Source organism: Anguilla anguilla, chromosome 18, assembly GCF_013347855.1.
Source record: "Anguilla anguilla isolate fAngAng1 chromosome 18, fAngAng1.pri, whole genome shotgun sequence".
Lineage (NCBI taxonomy): Eukaryota > Metazoa > Chordata > Actinopteri > Anguilliformes > Anguillidae > Anguilla > Anguilla anguilla.
The window spans coordinates 18,291,076-18,312,530 of record NC_049218.1 but is presented as its reverse complement, the minus strand read 5'-3'; the positions used below and the strand labels follow the sequence as shown (position 1 = coordinate 18,312,530).

General features: G+C 42.1%; 2 protein-coding genes across 9 annotated transcripts in view; one reads left to right on the top strand and one right to left on the bottom strand.

Annotated features, from left to right (window-relative positions):
* Positions 1–4,806: 4,806 nt before the first annotated feature.
* On the top strand, positions 4,807–16,511 carry LOC118217832 (zinc finger protein 518A). Of its 3 annotated transcripts, none has more exons than XM_035399900.1 (3): positions 4,807–4,896; positions 9,170–11,866; positions 12,734–16,511. In XM_035399900.1, the coding sequence occupies exons 2-3, from the start codon at positions 9,190–9,192 to the stop codon at positions 13,540–13,542; spliced, it is 3,486 nt and encodes a 1,161-aa protein (XP_035255791.1). In that variant the 5' UTR covers positions 4,807–4,896; positions 9,170–9,189; the 3' UTR covers positions 13,543–16,511. The 3 variants fall into 3 exon arrangements, with proteins under 3 accessions (XP_035255791.1, XP_035255788.1, XP_035255789.1); XM_035399898.1 differs by adding an exon at positions 8,017–8,090 and having other exon boundaries at positions 4,836–4,896; positions 9,170–16,511; XM_035399897.1 differs by having other exon boundaries at positions 4,808–4,896; positions 9,170–16,511.
* A 63-nt stretch (positions 16,512–16,574) lies between these two features.
* The window catches only part of blnk (B cell linker), a 30,307-nt gene continuing 25,426 nt past the window's right edge, over positions 16,575–21,455 (bottom strand). For all 6 annotated transcript variants that reach the window (XM_035399901.1, XM_035399902.1, XM_035399904.1 and 3 more), the window contains 9 exons: positions 21,333–21,405; positions 20,597–20,624; positions 20,177–20,207; positions 19,798–19,867; positions 19,392–19,507; positions 19,154–19,215; positions 18,615–18,698; positions 18,139–18,294; positions 16,575–17,454 (listed from right to left, as the gene is read on the bottom strand). In XM_035399901.1, coding sequence (XP_035255792.1) covers positions 17,338–17,454; positions 18,139–18,294; positions 18,615–18,698; positions 19,154–19,215; positions 19,392–19,507; positions 19,798–19,867; positions 20,177–20,207; positions 20,597–20,624; positions 21,333–21,405 — 737 coding nt within the window. In that variant the 3' untranslated portion in view covers positions 16,575–17,337. The remainder of the gene's footprint in view (positions 17,455–18,138; positions 18,295–18,614; positions 18,699–19,153; positions 19,216–19,391; positions 19,508–19,797; positions 19,868–20,176; positions 20,208–20,596; positions 20,625–21,332; positions 21,406–21,455) is intronic.

Sequence of the window (21,455 nt, the reverse complement as noted above, 5' to 3'; positions counted from 1 at the left end):
GTTTCCTTGTTTTCCCTGCGCTGGTAGCATCTGGCAGCACCTGAGCAGCTGCAGCTCTGTGAAGTTCTCCCAGCCTGGGTTTGTTTTCCTTCCTGACAGCCAGCACAATGAAACCTGTCACAAGGAGAAGAGAGACTGTGGGCAGAAAGCCATTCCCATGAGCCTCGGCAGCGAGCAGTCAGATCTGGAGCAGGACAGACAAGCTGGCTGGCCGCTCGTCCCGTCCTGGTCAGAACCGCGCCCCTCTGTGAGCCTCACCAAAACCCTCTGGGGGGCCAGAAAACCCACAAGCCTCTACAAGGAGCTGCAGACCCTGCCGAAATCTGTATCTGATTACTGTCATTAACAGCCAATTGTATTTAATTATGTAATTTGCATAAACCTGCCCATGGTCAGCCTCTTCTAAGAATGAGGTAATTCCCACATTTTTGTTATTTATCATCTATGACCACAGAGTATAATTTGTAAGCAAATGAGCTAGTGAGATTTGGAACATGACTAACACAACTGACCACGTTGAATGGATTGTGTCACGTTGTCAGTTAACAAGTAAGTCAACGGAAGAGGACCTCTGGAAAACGTGGACCCAGTTTATATTCAGGAAAATTATGAAGGAGCTACAATAACCCGCACAGTGAGCTGTTGATGCGCTCCTGATTTTCCTCCATTCCTTTTCATTCGATATACAAATCCGGCTCGAACATATACGGCGTACTGGTGGATTTATGGACACCATGTTTGTTCGTTCACGTTTCCAGAGCAGGAATGTGGGCAGGAGATGGGAGGGGAGCTCGTGTCGTTTCCGGTTAGTTAACCAATCGGTGCAGAGCATGTGAAAGAAACGTGCTATGCCCATTCAAAACAAGGGCAAGAAACTCACTGGATTCATATTTTTAACAACATTTTTTCCCTAAAAAACCGTATTAACATGTTTGGCGAACATTATGGAATAATGTAAAATTGCCAAAAAATAGTATAATAGGCCCTTTAAATAGTCTGATTTGAATGTGAAAGGAAGAAAGTGTGGATGGGTAAGGGTATTTTTCTATAAAACTACTGAAGTGTGAAGAGTGCCACTTCACAACGAAGAAGGCTTGGCTGTGGCATATTCATTTACTGCAGTTGGATTAATTTTTTACATACTGCATATATCTTGCATATTCTGCATTTTTACTTCCTTCATTGCATTTTGTAGCATATATGGCCGCAAAAAACAGAAATAATTATAGCAAAAAAACCGTCTCATCCAATTTTCTTCCCTCAGCCTGGTACAGATGAAAGGACGCCATTGATTCATTTAGTTTGGATGAACAAGAATGCAACAGTGCTGGTGGCATCCCTCGCCAGCCCATGTTGAACGTGGGGAGAGGGATATCGGTGCTCAGTGACACTACCTAAGAGGATGAATGATGTTACTTCAAAAGATGAAGGAGAAAGGTCAACATACATGATTTGTACCACATCTTTGAACCCTCCAGCATGTTCACCCTCAGATAATCTCTAAGCTCTGATGCTGTTGTATTTATCAAATGTCATCAAATGTTTTTAAGTTCCTGAAAATGCTAACATAACCGCTTTTGTAAATTAATTTAAGCCATGCATTACCCAAGTGGCCAAAACTGGGCATCGTTTTTTGAAGCTCACTTCCTGGTATTGTTGAGAGACACTGTTCTCTGGCAACAGTGCAGTTGGCTCCAGTATACAGTAGGTATTTTAGCCACCCATTTCAGTGTAAGCCAATCATACCAATATGATCAAAATACAAAGTAAATTATTTTTTTTGTAGTCACAATAGGTGTTTTTTTGTCTAATGTCTCCCCATGTGACAATCTATTAAGTTACTGTGTCATTTGGACAATATTTTAATATTTTGTGGACTAACCAGGGACAGTTTGTGTCACTGCCTAGTCACTGCATGTCACCCTCGGGGCGATGTCTCACTCTTACTGATGGCAGAGGTGGAAAGTCCAGGGGTCAGAAAGTCAAAGTCCTACAATGTGTTTCTTCCACTCATGAACTCATCCAGCTGATTTCACTAATTAGTTATACCTCTTGGGTGAAGAATTGTACAGATCAGGGTATTGGAGCTAATAATACTGGGGAGAACCTTTACTTTCTGAACGTGGATTTTCCACCTCTGGGCTCTGGACTGTCAATCACACTGTGCTCGGACCCAGCCCAGACTTCATGACCATATAAGGGTCCCCCTTTTCCCATCTGCTCAGCCTCTGGCTCCAATTTCTACAACACAACAGCATAAAAACTGCACTTTCACAGCTTCAAAATGCTTTTCAAAAGCCTAGGGAAAGTCAATAGATGATGTCACAGTCACTTTATTCACTTTTTAGAAATTGTCCCCCCATTTCGCCATAATGTTTGGGGAAAATGGTTTCACGGGTGTTTCTGATTAGTCAGGTGTGTTAAACTGCTTCCTTAATGTAGGTATAGGAAAGTTTTCAGCATTGATTCTAGGCTTCTGCTTGCCTTGGGAGTCTGTTATTGGTGTTTGTCAACATGAGGATCAGAGTTAAATTTTCAAGAATTTTCCAGTTTTTTGCAGTATGTTTGGGATCATTGTCCTGCTGTAGGATGAAGCGCCACCCAATTTGTTTGGAGGCATTTGCTTGAATTTATGCAGATTAGATGCTCCTGTACACTTCAGAATGAATTCTGCTGCTACTATCATCAGTGAGCCAGTACCCGTGGCAGCCATAGATGCTCAAACCATAACACTCTCACCACCACGCTTCACAGATGAGGGGGCTGCTTTGGGTCTTGGGCAGTTCCTGTTGGCCTCTACACTTTGCTCTTGCCAGCACTCTGATACAAGTGAATCTTGGTCTCATCTGTCCACAAGACCTTTCTCCAGAATTCTGCAAGCTCTTTTAGGTACTTCTTAGCAAACTGCAAACTGGCCATCCTGTTTTTGCAGCTAACTAGTGGTTTGCACCTTGCAGTGTAGCCTCTGTAGTTCTATTTGTGAAGTCTTCTGCAGCCATAGTCACTGACACATCCACACCTGCTTCTTAAAGAGTGTTTCTGATCTGCAGGACAGGTGTTTGGAGTTTTTTCTTCATTATGGGGAGAATTCTTCAGTCATCTACTGTAGAGGTCTTCCCTAGCCTACCAGGCCCTTTGCCATGGCTGAGCTCACCAGTGATCTCTTTCTTCTTAATGATGTTCCAAACATTTGATTTTGGTAAGCATTTGGCTTATGACTGCATTTTCTTTCTTATTTCTCAGCTTTATAATGGCTTCCTTGACTATCTTTGGCACAACTCTGGTCCTCATGTTGACAAATGCCAATAACAGACTCCAAAGGCATTCAAAAGCCTACAATCAAGACTAGATACTAAAAGCACACTAAGGAAGCAACTAAACACACCAGACTAAGCAGAAACACCTGTGAAGCCACTTGTTCTGAACATTATGGTGCCCTGAAATGGAACGGCTATATATAAAAAGTGAAAAAGTACTGTAATTTCTACACAGTGAAACCAAAATCACATAAATGCCCTTTGATAAAAGCTAAGATTCTGCACTTTAACCACATGTGTTTTATTTTATTACAAATCTAAAATTCTGGAGTACAAAGACAAATCAAGAATAAAATATGTTTTTTGTCTCAGACATTATGAAGCTCATTGTATAAATAATAACACGACATATCAGGTTAAAATACTGTGGCTAATGTTGCATTGCAATGTGAAAAGCAGCACATTTCCAAGTGCAGATATTCATTGGATTAAAAATCTTTAGTATCCTCCTAAAACCTCGTAATTCATTTTTGTCCCCTGTAGGGGACATATGTCTCTGGTCTTAATCTCAAGGACCGTTTATTCTACTTTGCTGAAACCTGTTCTGTGCAGAAGCCATTAAAAATAAAATTCATATTTTTTGAAAATATTTTCAATGCAACATGTTTTTCTCATCAAAGACTTATGTGAAAAATATAAAAAAATATTTTGAATGTCTGCATATATAGGAAAGGTGGATACAATTACCTTTTTTCATCGCTGAAAAGATTAACTAATCTCCACCAACACAAAACCTTGGTTTGCTTTATAAATTTTCTCAAGTAGGACCATATCGACAACTAAGAGCAATGCAACCAGATAAAGAAGCAGACAGCTTTTGACAAGCCAACACTATTTATACTTTTCAGTTGTTCTATCAGTTAGTGTTTACCTTTGTAATAGGAATACCTGCATCCCGTCTAATTTGTGTAAAAGGTGCATGTCTGTCATTATTAATATCTTATTATTATTATTATTATTAGCTAGGCCTATTATTTTGGCGTGGACCTGTTTGTAAGGGAAATACAAATACAGACACTTCCCTACTTAAAAAAAGAGTATAAACTACTTACAATTTTAGTGAACTAAGGATGACATGGTTTATCCTAATAAGTATCATTTATAATCTCCTTGTTGTGTTGTAATGAATACAAATGTTCGAATGTTGGGACACAATTCGTCTGTACGTAGTTTAGTTCCCTCGTGGATAATGGCGCGTCTGTATACCGTGTGAGATGGGGCTGAACTGTTTGACATTCTACTGTGAGCTAATACTACAGTTATAAACTGTGTAGATACAATTTGAAAAGAAAAGGCACATGTAACCGCATGACCCACGGCAAAACAGAGTTTCAACGCATTTCCTAAAGTGTATTTTCGGATGGAGGCGTTATATAATGAAGAAAGAACACGAGGCATGAACATATTCCCACGAAATGCTGAAAAATAAACAACCTAAAGAGCACTCTTTCAGGTAATCCATATTCATCCGCTTTGGCTTTGGATCCCCTTGCAACAGAGACAGAGCTCAGCCCACATACCCGGATGGAACTGTCATGGCCGCCGTCACTGACCTGCTAGACTAAAGAGAAACGAAAAGGTAAATTAAACCAAAGTCCTTAGTTTTCGGAGTTCCGTTAAAAGTAACAATTGAGTACTTTATTGATACGCATCAAGCATATGTTGGGCGTGAATTAATGTACAATTTAATTATTTAAAATGCAAAATATCTTACTTATTTTAAGCGTGGGTGGGGGCAGCTAGCAAGCTAGCTCTATTTTGTTATCAAATAGTGCCCTGCAATCTTCCATTTCTTGTCGAAATCAAGCGTTTGTTCGTATTCGTAGAGTCGTCGAACCATGTCGAGTTTCAGTGAAGAACTACGCATAAAATAAATAGAACTGGTTACGAGAACGAAAACGTGGTTACATATTAGCTACAATGTATTCGTCCGCGTTGCTTTGAAGTTGGATAATGCATTACATATCTATTGAAAAGTGAACTGGAAGTAGAAGGCAGGCAGGCTGTGGAGGCCCTATTTTCGAATGTCAGTTGTTTTCTGATTCATTATGTTTTGGTAATACATTTAAATCACGTTAACGCTGTCTTCGAAACGTTTTTGGGTCAAGAACTATGAAAGAAGGACTTCCTTGAAGAGACGCAAGTTATTTTAACGGTTTACAAAGGCAAACATGTTAAGTGATATCAATAACACTAAAAAACAATAATAATAAAAGCAGTGTAAATGTTGCTTTGCATTTGCATTCATATTGTAAATTATATGTTACACACACACACACACACACACACACACATACACACCAACAACAACAGCAACAGCAACTAGATTCCAAACTGCACTAATTACTGAGAAAAGGAATTAGCTGAGTATTGAGTTGAGGTATACAGTTTGACCGAGATGTCATCCAGGGCATTTCAGAGGAATGGCGCATTCAGTGTAACTGCATAATGGCTTTGTCCTACTCTTTGATGAACAATATAAGATTTATTTTTAGATACTAGATAGAGATAAGGATGCACAAAATAGAAATTATGGGCATTGGTTATATAAATAACCAATGTTTGCTTGACCAAATTGGCCAATGCTGATGCCTCCCTGTTTTACACTGTAACATAAATGCAAACTAGGCCTATATGTTTTCACATTCATGGAGAAGTGGATCAGCACAGACATGAACTTATGAAGGAAAAATCTGAATTTGACTTGTAGAACAAAACATTACATTTTACTTAATTATTAAGCAGAGAGCAGAAGCTTAGAAGTCATAACCAGTTACTGTCAACTAGAGATCAAAATTAAAAGTAGCACTCATGAAAAGTTGCTGTTCACTTTCTGTTCTCCATGTTTAATGCTGGCTGACCGAGTTTTTCAAATTTAAGTAATTATGACAATTAACTCATAAGGTTTTTTGCATATGATACATTTGCAACAATTGATTGAACCCCTTCACAGTTTTTGGCCCTTGGCAGTGATGTCATCGCTAGTGGAGTTTGAGGCATTTCCCATAAACCTAGAGACTGCTGCTAAGGTTAATCTTACAGTTGCTTTCTTGTTTATTTTTCTTTTGTTAAATGTCTTTCTGCTGAAGTGGGTGGTTGGTATTGATAGGGAGTTATGGTCCTTATCAGGTTTGACCTGTTGTGCCTGTTGACAATGGAGTGAAAACTTTAAACTTTGTTGATGAATGACTTCCAGTCTCTTGTGTTTTCATGCAAGGGTCTGGATAGAAAAAAAGGCTTTGGCTAATTCATGTCAAAAGGGTGAGAGAGTATGTATATCTGGTGCATGTAAAAAAAAAAAAAAAAAAAAAAAAGAAGTAGTCTATAGCCTAGTTTAGATTTGATTTGTGTTTAGAACAATCAATATGGGCTTTCATCGCTAACATGGAAGGTTTAAATGAGACACATGCCCAAGTCAGCCATTAATGTTATCTGGTGAACTGATTTTGTTGTCCGTAGGCCATTGTTTTATGACTAGGATATGCGTGCAGGGCAGTCCGTTCAGTTCAGATTGAAGATCGGCTTCTCAGATCTGTGGCATCCTTCACTATTATAAGGCTGATAGTGGTTCACCATTAAGTATGTTTTTGAATTTACTGGTGACTTGCTTTAAAGTTAGAGTTTTGCATAGGCCTCATTATTTCTTAAAATTCTCACTGGTGGTATTACATTTAACTTGTTGTACGAGGTCTGTTTGGTCAGCTTCATTATGTGCTTCTGCACGAGGCAGATTCATTTCAGGTGTTGCTGTTTGTTGCTTCCTGGTTACTTTGGCAATATTTGAAGTTCAGTATTGCGTACACTAAAGACGGATCTTTTGATTTAGGCATTAGTGTATTTGTGTGTGCACATGGTGCTTACTACAAAGTGAGATTTATTTCTAAATAAATATTTAGGATTGGTTTGTTTCCTTCACTTGTTGTTTGTATTGTGCAATTCAGTGGACATATTTCATTATATCTTTATCAAAAGGTCAAATGCTAACACTTGAGTTGCACTGTTTGTTAATAATAATGTGGATTTGCAATATATAAGAAAGATGCAGGTCATTGCATTGTTGTGTTTCGTTGTTGTTTATGGCTAGGAGTCATATGTACACATATAGCCTACCTTTTGAACAAAATGTGTTATGAAACATAGCTGCATGCAATAGTAACTGAGGGAAAAATGGTTAAAAAAAACAGTAATGATGGATAAATAAAAGTAATGTGATTTAAGGCTTCCACATGCTTCAAACAGACTGCTGTTTGAAACTTTGGGTAGGTTTTTGTAACTTTCCGAAAGTGAGATTCCAAATTGGATTCCACACAACATTCGCAGTTATTGGTCAGGTTTGCAATGGGCATGGTTTCAGGTGGTCTGCCAGTTCTCACATGTTGTTTGCCAACCATCCGTAAACAAGGGCAGTTCACAGTTTGGCGATGTATGGTCATGGCCACCAAGGATTATCGCAGTTAATTACAGATCGCAATGACTTTTAGTTTATACTGAGTGATGGATGATCTGTCTTCATTGCTGTCATTGTTGTGCCCACTGCTGAGACTTAAATTGTTTTGAACTTTGACCCAAACTTAAACATGTTACAATGCCTTCTTATGTTACATGTTTAAACAGTTTATGAGCGACAGCGTTCAATATCAAAGTCGAGTGAGAATGGAATGTTGGTGACAATGTAGTGATATCCATTGTCCGATTATAGATTGCTTAACTGTAAACTGGTCTGAAGAAGAAGCTGAAGTACGGTACTAACCTGAACATCGTGAAAGAAAAATTGTGAGTGTGCTCGCCAATTTTTATGACACTATGTATTGCAGTTATAAAGGCACACAGAAGTTGCTGAATTCCTGAATAAAATCCCACCCTCGTCTATGACGGACAGCTTCTCGCTCCACCTTCAGGTTTAGATACTTTCAGAAAAGTTATAAACAACAACACTGTTCTAAGTGGTCGGACAATATGTTGTACAAACCAGTTTGTTTGCAGCATCTAGAGGCCATTAGCCTAAATGTAGCCCTGCATAGTGGTACGTTGTTATTGTTCTTCTTCTTTAGTCATAAATGTACTATTTTGTTATTGTAAAAAAACACAAATACCCATATCAGAATAATAATACCATGGAGGTTTCCTTGGCCCGTAATCGCTCAGGGTTTTATAAACCGTATTTAAAAATTTGGCTTTAAAAGTGGTAGCTTAATGAATTTTGAAGTATATGCGTTACATTCGGTAATGTTGTGAAGTCAGGAAAAACAGTTGGAGGCCTTGCTTTGGTCTTTCCATTTCCTCATACATCAGCATCAGAATAGGCCTATCTGTCAGAGAGGACTTTGCAACGTGAGCAGCAGACGGGCCCTTTGAGCCTTTTTTTGCATTTCGCTGCCTTGTAAAGCCAGTAATGTTGATCAGCATGCTTTACGTTCATTCTTACTGGCAGTACTATGACATCAAATAGACAATGTACTGGTAGAATGTAAGCTGAATGTACATTTTTTTTAGCTTTTATTTTGAGAGCTTTTAGCTGACACTTGTGTTGCTAACACTTAAAAAAAATAATTTTGTAACTATTTATTTCAAGTTGACTTCATCACTGAGTAAGGTAAGTGAGATAATAAAAAGTGAAATAAAAAATGTCATTGAGGTTTTGCAACTTTGTTTTGAATTTCTATAAAAATCACAGTCAGACTTCCTTTTGACTATCAGTTAAGATTCTTTAGGATTTATAGACAAGCTAGACAAAATGCCATGTTGCTCTTTTTATGAGTTCAGTCCTGGTATTTTGTAAGAATGCTTGGTTTTGGATTGGTGCTTTTGTTTTTGAACTTCAAATCACAGCTTGGATTCTTCATCTTTTTTAGGAGCCAGTAGGAATTAAAGTATGGAGGTTGACCACACGGCTCAAGATGAGCCTGAAGGCAGTGAGGAGGTGGAGAAGGAGGATCCAGGAAACTGGCGCAAACGTCTACGCCTCAAGCAGGTGGCAGTCCAGCTGCCAGTGATTCAGAACATCGATGAAGGGTATGGCGCAGAGGAGTCGGAGGAGGGCCAGGAAAAAAACAAGGCCCAGACAGCCCGTAAGTCCTTCAAGAGGCCTCCGATTAGGAGCCAAGACGCGGCACCAGGGCCTGTCATTTCGGGGAAAATCCTCAGGTTCATCTGCTCCGAGTGCACAGGCCAGGCCACGTTCAGCCCCAACGACCTGCTGAAGCATTTTCAGGGAGTTCACCAAGGAAGCTTACCAACCTTCCCATGTGACATGTGCAGCTTCGTCACCCACGACTTCTCCAGCCTCCAGCGGCACCGCATTGGCCACCGAGACACCTTTGTCCGGTGCGATATCTGCAATGATGGCATCCAGTACACTCTCCTGCAGCTCACCAGACACTTCAACATGTTCCACAGCCTCAATGGATACTATCGCTGTGAGAAGTGCAAGTTCTCCACCAAGGATGTGGGGACGTTTGTGCAGCACACGCACCGGCACAATGACGCCCTCTACAAGTGCAGCAAGTGTCAGCATATCAGTCACGGCAGCGGGGACCACCAGAAACACATTATGTCTCACTTGGGGACTAACCCCTTCAGCTGTCAGTTCTGTGACTATGGGGCCCCGCGGAAGGACTACGTTGCAAAACACATGGCTGCTGTCCACGGAGAGGAGATGGAGCGCCTAAACAAGCGGAGGGCCTCAGAGGATGGCCAGAAAACACTAGTGAACTCAACGCCAGGACTAAAACTTTTACTGACCAAGAATCCAGCGAGACAGACTCATTGGATGTCTAAGGGGCTACATGCTCTGTCTGGAGGGGGGCTGTTGGACGAGTACGGAAGGCTTGCTAATCCAGAAAAGACTCTTGAGGAAACCCAGCAGTTTCTGGAGAGGACTGTTGCAGCTCAGAGAGACTGTAAAAAGTGGGCAAAGGCCCTTAAGTCCGAACAGCAGTACACTTCCCAAACTGTTCCTGCTATGTCACAGCCAAAGCAGGAGCCAGCCGTCCCACCCAGTACCAGCTTTCTGAACCCAAACAGTAATGGGCTCACTGTACTCATGGTCAAAAACAAAATCACCATCCCTCCTAACTGCACTACAAAAGTGATGGGCTTCAAGATGGTGGATGGCAAAAAACATCTGGTCCTCAAAGTCATACCGTCAACAAAGCAAGAACCCTCTGTCAAAATGCAGGAGTCCTTGGTGGCAACGACAGTGGCATCAGCTTCATCAGGTGCTGAGAACGAAGCAGATGGCAATGCGCTGGATTCTTGCAAGGGAGAAACCTACAGTCTGGCCAGCTCTAAAGGAGGAACAGCCCCACCCAGTGGCCATCTGGATTCCTCCAACTCTAAGGTCTCCCCCAATCCCAAGGTATCCCCAAATAGTGTGACACCGCTCTGCAGCCCCTGCTCCTTGCCTTCCGAGAGGGAAAACAATGACATTGCCTCAACTTCAGTGCAGTTGCAAGCACAGGAGAATGGGGAGCAAGAGCATGACTTACTGTCAACAACTGGAGGAGAGGTGGAGGAGGAACAGCTGCCAGGTGAGACAGATAAAGATGAAGACACAGCTGCTCCTCCATCTTCATCACCTGCTGCAAATGGTGTGTCTCCGGTCAGTGCGGTGACGGAGCAGAGCTCACTGATTGGGTGTAAGGACGATCGCTCACCCAGCGGTGAAACTTCATCCCTCATTCCTGTTGTCACTCATCCCAGCTTAGAAAACAGTACACCCAAACACACTGATCCAGATGAATCTGACTGTTTGGATAATGACACCATTGAGAGCATGTCAAATAAATCCCCACTAAGTTCTCCGAGTCAAGAGGTCTTCAATTTTCATAACTACTCAAAGGACACCTCCAGTCTTTCCTCTGATGTCTCTCTGATTGGCGATGAACAGCAGTCAGCGCAACTTGCGACTGTCGAGCCTGAGAATGATGGTTGTCATATTTTGGGACCTTCACATGACAGGAACTTGACACCAGAAAGCTCGCCCTTGCAGAAGTTGCAAGACCATCTGAAGGACCAAGACAAAACTGTAGAAGCATGCGCTGACTTGCCTGGACAGCGACCACTGGACTCGGATCGTCCTTCAATTGAAAAAGTGCCGGACAATGAAATTGAAGTTGACGAATGTGTAGCAACTGTTGAAGATGAGGGGGACACCAAAGAGTCTGCGGTTAAATGTCAAACTCTGGATTCATCTGAAGGGCTAAAAACCACACTGGAGGCTCAATTTCATTCCCAAGAACAATGTTCTGAGCCTATCATCGATGAAGTCTGTGCTAAGACAGGGAAAGGAGAGGAACACAAGGATGCTCCCTCTGAACCACAAGACCATACTGCAAAAAATGTGGAGGGACCCAGCTTAACTGGTGGAGAGAAGGCTTCAGGAAGTTCAAATAATGCAGCCATCTTGGGGAAGATTCTGGAAGAGCATTCTGATGCTATTATCAGCCAGCAGCTGGAGAAGGAGAGGATCGGAACCACAGCAGCCCATGAAGCAATCCGAACCCCCACAACCACGCTCAGGATCCTCCAGCCCCTTAATCTGTCCGATGGTAAGCAACAGGTTTTTCTACAGGCTGCAGAGAATGGGTACGCAGTACCTGTACAGCTCAGGGGCAGTCCTGGATTTAAGCTAATCACCGGGTCTGTTCCCCCAATAAATGTTTCCTATCTGAAACCTGGAGGTGAAAGGCCATCCAATAGAACGGCAGCACTGACTTTCACACTGAGTAATGGCAGGATAGGCACAGCTGCACAGGTGTTGGGTGACAAGGAAGCTGGTGGTGGGTTGGAAAACGGTGGTGGGCAGGACAGCACGACACTTAGCCCCACTGCCCAGCAGGGGGCAGGCACCAGCACAAGTAGTTTCCTTGTCAATGGCTCGCCTCTGAAGGGACCACTGTTTTTGTCCAGTCCAATTCAGTCCCTCTCCAAAGAACGGACTGCAAATCCTCCCACGTGTTACTTGGTTCAGAGACCAGTGGCTGTAGCCTCAGCTGCTACAAAACCCAGCACAGGACCAGTTTCTGCGGCTGGCAATGTGCAGACTCCGCAGTCTAAACCCGTTTTGGCTTTACCGGTGAATTCCTCGGAACAGCCAACAGTTTTACAAGCTGGCCGTCAAGCCTTCCTGCTTAGATACGTATCACCGGTTAAGTCTGGGATATTGCTGAACAGTCCAGAGGGAAAAACGGTGAATCAGAACAGCCTGACCAACGACAGTGGGGGCAGTCGTGTCTTTCTTAAGATCGTGCGAAACTCTTCCGATGCCGGCCTTCCCTCATGCAGTGGTGTAGCAGGTGGTGGGTTTACGGCACAGACCCATGCCAACCAGCCGATCTATCTGGCCACCACTGGCAGTTTGCAGTCTCCCTATCTGCTAATGTCATCCAACCAATCCATTCTGAATGTCTCCACAGGGACAAAAACTTCAGAGTCATCACAAGATCCTGTCCAAACTCTGGCCATGGCCTCCCCCTTTCTAAGTTTCTCATCCATAGCTCCCGCACTAGGAAAAGCCAGTGAGAAACAGGGAAGGGAGGGGTTAGCTTGCAAACTCAAGAAAGCTCGGCTTCCTTCCCCGAGACGAAACCAGCAGGGGGCCAAACGAAAGAGGCCGAGGAAGCCATCCATGGAGGACAGCCTAGAGCCCCCGGCCAAAGCCAGGAGGCTCTCAAGTAAGAAATCAAAGGAGACCCCAGCTGTTGTGTATTGGGAGCCAGCACCCAGGGAGGTGGAGAGGATGCTGAGGTTGCTGCCGCTTAGCCCGGTACAGCCTGTCAAGTGCCCAAGGCGGAACCAGCCCGTGGTGGTGCTCAATCACCCTGACGCAGACATCCCCGAGGTCGCCAGCCTGATGAGAACGGTCAACAAGTTCAGGGGCGAGGTGACTAAGGTGGCATTGTCTCAAAGGACTGTTGATGCCCTTTCTGAGCTGGACTGCGGCGCCTTCAGACGAGACCCGTCAGCTAACTGTCACGCGACACACGGCCGTCGCATCCGCCCAGAGGGCACGGTCAGGGAGCGCTTCATCCTGAAACTGCGGCTGAAAAAGACCAGCAGGAACAAGTACAAGGTGGTGAATGCTTCCTCCGACAGTACCGAGTGGTTGTCTAAGTTCAGCTGCTGGTTCTGCGGTCGAATCTTTGACAACCAGGAGGAGTGGATAGGTCACGGCCAGCGTCATCTAATGGAGGCTACTAGAGACTGGAACAAACTGTTCTCCTAAGAGCCCTAAGAACATTACTCCATTCTGTTTCAGTCAGGTTTCCACCTCATTGGGTTCTTTGACTTTCATGTCTTTTATGTCCACGTGCTCAGCTGTTTCAGGTCACGCATAATGAAAGAGCTATGGGAAAACCATCCGATTTTTCCTCTCAGTTAACTTAAAATACTGAAATTATTAGAAGTGTGTCTTCTCTCTCGGTGACTGAAGAGGAAAGGGTAGTAGTTTTAAGTTGTTCCTTAGGTGAGACTCCATAGTCTTCATTGTGGCCGGTGCAACTTAAAACCAAATGTAAAGACCGTGGAAAAAAAGTTTTTTTATGTATATATTGAACTTAAATGTGAAAACCATAAACATTGCACACACTGAATTTGTATATAAAGCGATTAGATAAGAGAGCTTTTAGAGTACACAGTTGACGGACAGCAATATGTGTACAATTAAAGTACTTGCTACTTTGGGCTGATGTCAGGTACATCAAAGTCATTATAAATGGGTAGTATTGCCACAGCTGTGTGTTGTAATGACTGTTGTTTTAAGACATCTTTCATTACATGAAGAAGGAAACATAATTTTGCATTTGCCCAAAATATAGTAGCACTTGTAAGTGCTACTATATTTTGGGCGAATACAAAATCATGTTTCCTTCCTCTTGTAATGAAAGATGTCTTAAATCAACGGTCATTGATTTGTGCAACACCCAAGACATATACGTACCGATCAACTCAGGGGATAGCTTTTTTTAAAGATACAATATGTAAAATAAAAACTCCAATCATGTCAGTAATCCTCACCTCCACCTTCGCATTAATTATTTACATAATTTTTAATTGTATTTCTGACAAGACTGAGCATTGATTTATTTCATCAGTGTCCATTGTTTTTTCATTCCTTTCCTCCATCTTTTCCCAAAAAGTTGTTTGTGTTGTCCTTAGAACATTGTTCAATTTTTTAATTTATCAAAATTCCAGCAGTACATGGTAGTTGCATATTTTACTCCTGGGTCCTAATATATTTCTGGCACATTGTCAGGAGTCTTCAACATAAACAGTTAATCAATTGTTTACGGGTATATACATATGAAAACGTTCTTTTTATATTTGAGTGGCAAATATCCTGTGTGCGTTACAAAATTTCCTGTGGAAAGCATTTTCAAAAGCTGTTACCTTCTGTACATTTTCATTTTGTAAATACAGTGTTTTATATTTTCGACCCATGAATCCTTTGTTGAAGAAGTCAGTGTATTTATATTTTAACTGCTGCCACGCACCTCTGCAAGAACCCTAATCTAACAACTCCGTAATATAGTTTTTTTTTTTTTTTTTTTAAGTTTTTTATTATTATTTTCTTTTACAGCTTATGTCTAATTTGGGCTTGAATCTGATGATGAAAAAGAGCTGAAACGCATATAACTAAAAACAAATGAAAATACCAGGATAAATTAGTGCTGGGCAGAAGGCTTCATACACGGTTTGTACATCCACGTTGGGTCTCTTTCCAAGTTCTCATTGCCAAGCGCTTTCCTGGCAGACTGTAACAATGGTGCATGGGAGCAACTGGATATGTTGCCTCATGGAGCAGTTGATTAGAGCGATTTCATTTTCTAGGATGACCTTATCGCATCTATACCTTTACACAGCGCATGGCCATTGATTTGACGCGACTCGTCTTTCTTTTATTATGTTCTCAGTCAAAAAAGATGGCTCCGTTGGAGTCCATTTGCGACTGCATGGGGATTGTGCCCACGTAATTGTGGTCCACTCCATAAGTTATATTTTGCGTCTGTCTGGACAAATATTTAAAATTATAGTTTGCTGAATGATCTCAGCAACGTAATGCTTCACAGTACCGCAGAAAAATGTTAAAAAACTGAAAAAAAACAAGATCTTGCTATTTGAATACCAGTAGTGCTTTTGTATACAAAATATTTGTTTCTATATGATTATTAGGTTTCTCTTCAGGCAGGTGGAAATTTGTAATGGGCAAGTATTCGAGGTGTTGCAGGTATGATGTTGAGCAGGCATGTATCAAACCTAACTGCTGTTCCAAAACTACTGTATATGCAATAGTGACCAGGAAAGAGTCATCAAAATGAAGGATGAATACACTTTTTTTTTTTTTTTTTAAAGCTGTTTTAGTTTTTACTTTGACGTTACAGATTGTGACTGTTGTCATTTTGATAGTAAGTACTGTAAGTACTTGGTGTGTAACAAGGTGTTTATTTTTATGAGTAAGTTCATCAATAAAAGTGCGTATGTATAAATCCCTCCTACTGTAACTTGAAAAGAAAAACCTATAATTTTTGTTTGCACTTTTTTGACAGGATATTTGCCTGTGACCTCACAAGGAGTAGCAGAGTAGCGTCTCAGTTTCCGTATGCATGTCTGTAAATATCTCTGCTGTCCCCAGTAGAAGTCCTGCTCACAGTCCGATCGAGACGTTTTTCCTGTTAAAGTGTGGCACTCCAGGGCCATGTAGGGCTTTCTGGGACCTGTGGCTTAACGTACCCAAAGGACACAAGGTGCTGACCCATTGCACGTGTTTGTGTGACATCGTCTCGTCCGCACTGTACCGCTTTGGTTCGCTTCAGTGCGTCTGCCCATGTCTGGACACTCAGCTTGCCCTACACTTTCATAGCACCACACCAAACAACCAAATACCCATTGCTTTTTTTTTTTTTACTGATTGTTCATCCTTAAATTAAAACAATCTCTCTCTCTCACACACACACACACACACACAAACAAACATGAACACACACGTACGCACATACACACAAATTGTTTGTGACTTTTTCCAGTAGGTCAGGGAGATGAGCTCAGTAGTGCTCCAAGATAACAAATCTATTTTTTTACGCCAAGTGCCTGAAAGAGCTCTGTTACAGATCAACACTATATTGTACTGTTTCTCTCCCGTGTGGCATTTATGATGTGTTTGAGCAGATTTGTAATAAATGTATATACTTTGAGAAAGAGACTGGACAACTATTCTTTTTTTGGGGGTCTTTTGCTTTCTGCAAAGCTGGGACACAGTTCTACTACAAATTACAAATGCTTTTAATTGCATGAATTGCGGAAAAGTACTTTGTACAAAATATTGATTCTTACAAAATCAATAGCACTTTTAAAACAAACTTGGATATCTTTATACAAAATTGTTCTAAATCTATATTCCTAAAAGCGTTACATAAAACCTTGTAAGACTGTATATGCACATTTTAAGAACATCTAGTAATTTAACAATAGTCAAATACTCCATATTCATCCACACATCGCGGTCAATACAACAAAAGGACAATGTGACTAGCCTTGTGTAAAATAAAATGTTTTTTCCTCCCCTGTGGAATGTGACTAAACTAAGACCTGAAATTCAGGCATATTCAAGCATATTCAGCAGAATTTTTCTCTTTTTTTAAACGTATTTGTTCTTGAACACGGCCGTTGTTCGGGCTGCAGTGCAGGATCTCCCTGTTCTGTGTATTTCACTGTATCGTTCTGCTTCGGAGTTGTGCATTCCTTTTTGAACCCGTTACATCATCAGTATTTTACTAATTTGTTAAGCTGACTTATTTGGAGCAACCCACCCAGCTTATAACAATTTTGAAATGTATGACAAGATGTCGATTTATTCAGCTGAAAATTTACTGAACCAATCGGATTGAGTTCCTTGCTCATGGGTAGAACAACAGTGCCCTCTGGAGCCTTTCGGTTTAAACCCCGGGTGCTTAATTGTTGCACTTTGCTGCCACCCACAAGTACTCAGTGCAGCCCACCCTTGGGCCTGCCCCGGGCTCTGCTCCTAGGGCTTCACGGCAAACAGCAGCCGGGTGGAGTCTTTGGTGTTGCTCTGACTATCGATCAGCACCAGGGCCTTCCTCTGATAGTGCTCGATCATACCGGAGACACTGCTGAAATGCTGAGAAAGACGGACACACACACAGACACACAGACATTTCTCAGTGATGTGCTCGACAAATAAGTGCTTTTAAAGACCTGTGTGTTAAGAAAAATTTCACTGATTAGTTCTCTGTGATGTTGGAAGCAAAGATGGGCTGTTCTCAGTGATTAAGACTGACACACCCGTTAGAATTTACAATGCCATTGATGTGTTTTTCTCTTTGATATAAGTTCATGAATGAGTTTGTGTATTATCAGTCTTAAAAGTTGTAAGAAAAAAACTTTGTAAAAGCTATCGCTCTTTGTTATTTATTGACAAAAAATTCTCAGATCTCTTGCTGGATGTGGCAACACAAAGTCGGAGGTAACAGATTTCTATGGTAAGTGCACCATGCTGTTTTTGTGTTATGAAATCATTCCATATCAGTATTTTATATAATGCTTAAAGTGAATGTCACATGACTGATTATATTAGTTAAGGGAACTAGTGGATATATGTATATACCCTACATACACCCTTATACATAGTTCTCCTGCTAGCTTTGCCCTTATTGTGTAGAATTATCTTCATCACACATTAGTCCTTGTCCCTATCTTCACTGTAGCCGTCACATAGAAACCAGGAAGTAGTGTTCCTAATGAGCCTAACTGAACGATCTATGCGATGTGTTTAATGTTGGAATAGTGCGGGAAGATGGTTCACCTCCTCTCCTGTCTTCTCGCGCCCAAGGGCATACTGGCGTCTGGCTGGGATGTGGCGTATCGGGATGTTGTAGACCCTGCTGTTGTAGAACACCACCAACGTGTAAGGCTGGCTGGGGTCCTGACCGGAGCTCTTCCTGACCAGGTAGGCCCCTTCCTACAACCAGAGGTGTCGACAAAGCCACCATCAGAGACAAAAAAATACAGCTCTGATTCTAGTGCAGCCAGGTGGCTTTAGACTTTGCCTGAACTCTATTACAGTTCTGGGATCTGGATCTACAATTGTGCACAAATTATTTGACTTTCCAAAGAAATACAAACACTGCTTTTGAGTTTCTTCAGACGCAGTTTGGCGAGTTTTGTTTTGGCGATGAGATGAGGCCCTCTCTCCCCGGCTGAAGCCAAAGCCTGTTTTTGTTTTTTTTATGCTGCCCTGCTGGGCTGCCGGTCGCGGTCGTCATGGCGACTCCCACTAACCTTGCTGCAGCGCGTCAGGGCCTCTTCAGCTGAGCGCCGGTCACAGGTGCTGGAGTACCAGGCTTTCTTATGCACACCGGCCTCCTGAAACGCAGCACAGAGTGACTGGGTCTGCGGATGTGTGCGAGCGCACTCCTGCTCGGGTGCTTTTAGAAGGGCTGATTACATGCTTATTTTGGTGCCGGTGCCTCACAGACTCAAAGTTCATTGCTTTTAAGGTCTTCCAAGACCGGTGTGGACCCTGTTTCCAGGGCTTACTTTACATTACATTACATTACAGGCAGATGTAATTACACAGTTTTTGCATTTTATATAGTATCAATTCATACAGCTAGATATATCCTGAATCAATTCAGGTTAAATACCTTGCTCAAGGGTACAACAGCAGTGTTCTACCTGGGAATTGACCCTGCAGCCTTTAGATTACAAGCCCAGTTCTCAAGCCGTAATACCACACTGCCACCATGTGTGTTTAGAGTGCTACAGTCTCATAGTGATGTTTTTTGGGAGTGGCGGGGGACTGTGAGGTTCTGGCCTACCTCCTCCGCAGTGCTGGTCCCCGTCCTGGCCCCGGGCGACCTCCCCCTGTCAGCGGGCGGTTCTGAAGAGACAACCGAACATGAAACAGACGGGTTATTTGAAAGTGCGGGAGTGGGAGCGCGTGCAGGCTGAGTTACAGGAATGCAGGGAGGGGGAAGCGAAAGCTTGCGCTCGGGCACAGGCCGGCGGAAACAGAGGCCTGTCTGCAGCCGCGCTTCCCTCAGACGCCTCACTCACTGGGGGAGGAAGTCCGCTGCAGAGGGGGGGAGTTCCGGTGCAGAAGGGCGGAGGTCTGCTGGCGAGGGGGGGAGATCCGCTGCCGAGGGGGGGAGGTTCGGTGGCCCTGGGGGGACCTGGAAGGACGCACACAGGATTGGCGAGTCAGCCTGGGCAGCTCAGAAGGAGTGGGGTGGGTGGGGTTTCGGTGCCTGACCTCGGGCCAGGGCGTTCAGGGTGTCAACTCAAAGGTGTAAAGGTGTGTCGATGTGATTTGTAATACTTCAACAACAGGTGGGAGTGAATGTATAGAACAGTAAGATCAACATACCCGTAACACAGGACTGTGAGAGAGTGGATAGTTTTGGAAATATGTTTTTTTGTTAAAAGATAAAAGATACTATGGAAAGGTCTTTGGTATCTCTACCTTGCTCGTGTGGCCTCAGAGGGTGGGGGTGTGGCACTCTGGACATTGTGCTTCATGGGCATTGGCCGAGCTGTTTCAGAGTGACACATGGGACAAGTACATATTACATGCTATACATGGCTGAGTATTCCAGTACACAAAGCATATGTGATAATGCCTACCAAATATTGCAGGAGACTCATAAATGGAGGTGTCTAATAAGTGTAATAAGAGGACTCTGATCCATGTTGGATGCATGGAATAACACATTCAAGCAGTCAGGTATTATTTAAGTTTTCTTTAAGTACATTTTTAAAACAAAGCAAGGGAATTATTTTTTTTTTCTGCAGCTCCAAAAGCATTGCAGTTAAATGGACATGAGATGGGGAGGATATTTTACCGTCATGTTCTCTTTTTGGCGATAAAGCATTCTGAAAAAGGAGAGAATAGTGAACTTGTCACATGATGTCCTTGTATCCAAATACAGATTTTATATAAGTGGATCAAAAAGGAACACGACTTGAGCTTCCAAAAAGTAAGATATTAATCAAATAGATGCTCATTAGAATAGGTAAATTATCTTAAGGAATGGAGAAACAGAAAATCAAGGCACTGATCTTTAGAATAATTTAGCATATCCATGGAAGAGATTAAGAAAGTTACTAAAGCAACTCTCAGAGCCTTTGTCAAAGTGACCCATCTCCTTCATGGATATGCCACATTAATAAAGGACATTTGAAGGACTACTAAAGAGGACTATGCTTTTCTCCATTTATTTAAATGCATTTTATAAATCAGAAGTAACAGAGTGGTGTATTACCGGCTTTACAGGAACACTTGGTTTATTCCTGCAAAACAAAAGGGGAAAAAATCAGACCTTCACACATTCTGAGGCATGTAGCATAGGATCAACATTATTATTCCATGGACAGCTGACTGCGGACATTCGTGACATATGGCGGCTCCCTGATACGCCAAACAGGATCCAGTCACTATTTAAATGACTGAGCTCAGCAGTTCTGGAGTGAGTTTCTGTTCAACAAAATCCTCCAATTGCACACTTTCACTCAACAGATATCTGGCCCTTTAGTCTGTCTGACCTTTCAAACTTTGATGATTAATGCTAATATATGGGTTAGCCAGAAGTGACTTTATCACTTAGTTTTGCCATTAACTAAACTGATCTAGGTCCATTAAATTTTCGAAAATACCATTTCATTAATATTCATAAATTAGATTTTTTGAGTCACTCAATTCTTTGAGACACTCTGGCTTAACGGAAGAAAGAATGTTCAATATTACACATACTGAGTAATATATGTATTCTGTGAACTAAATAAAATATCCGTGTGCCAATATAAACTATTGGCGGTTTGATATAATGTGACTGTAAATGGTCCTTGATAGCTAACATTGAACTGTGGAGTTCCAGTGATGGATCTGTTTGTTTGGCAGAAATAAATGCAATGCATGGAGATCTGATATTGCAGATCTGATATTATAAATACTGTGCCTTGATGAGTTTCATTCTTTTTCAAAGGAAATACTGAACTCACAAGGCTCTGGGGAGTGGAGTAGGAACTGTCAGTGAAGACGAAGAACAACTCTTCTCTGACTGCACACTGTCAGCTGGGTGGGAGGAAGACAACGTGAGTAAACAGAAATAATACATTTTTTCT

Bases quoted from the DNA above. Each gene is read 5' to 3' on its own strand.
- LOC118217832 (XM_035399897.1), top strand. From the start codon at position 9,190: ATGGAGGTTGACCACACGGCTCAAGATGAGCCTGAAGGCAGTGAGGAG.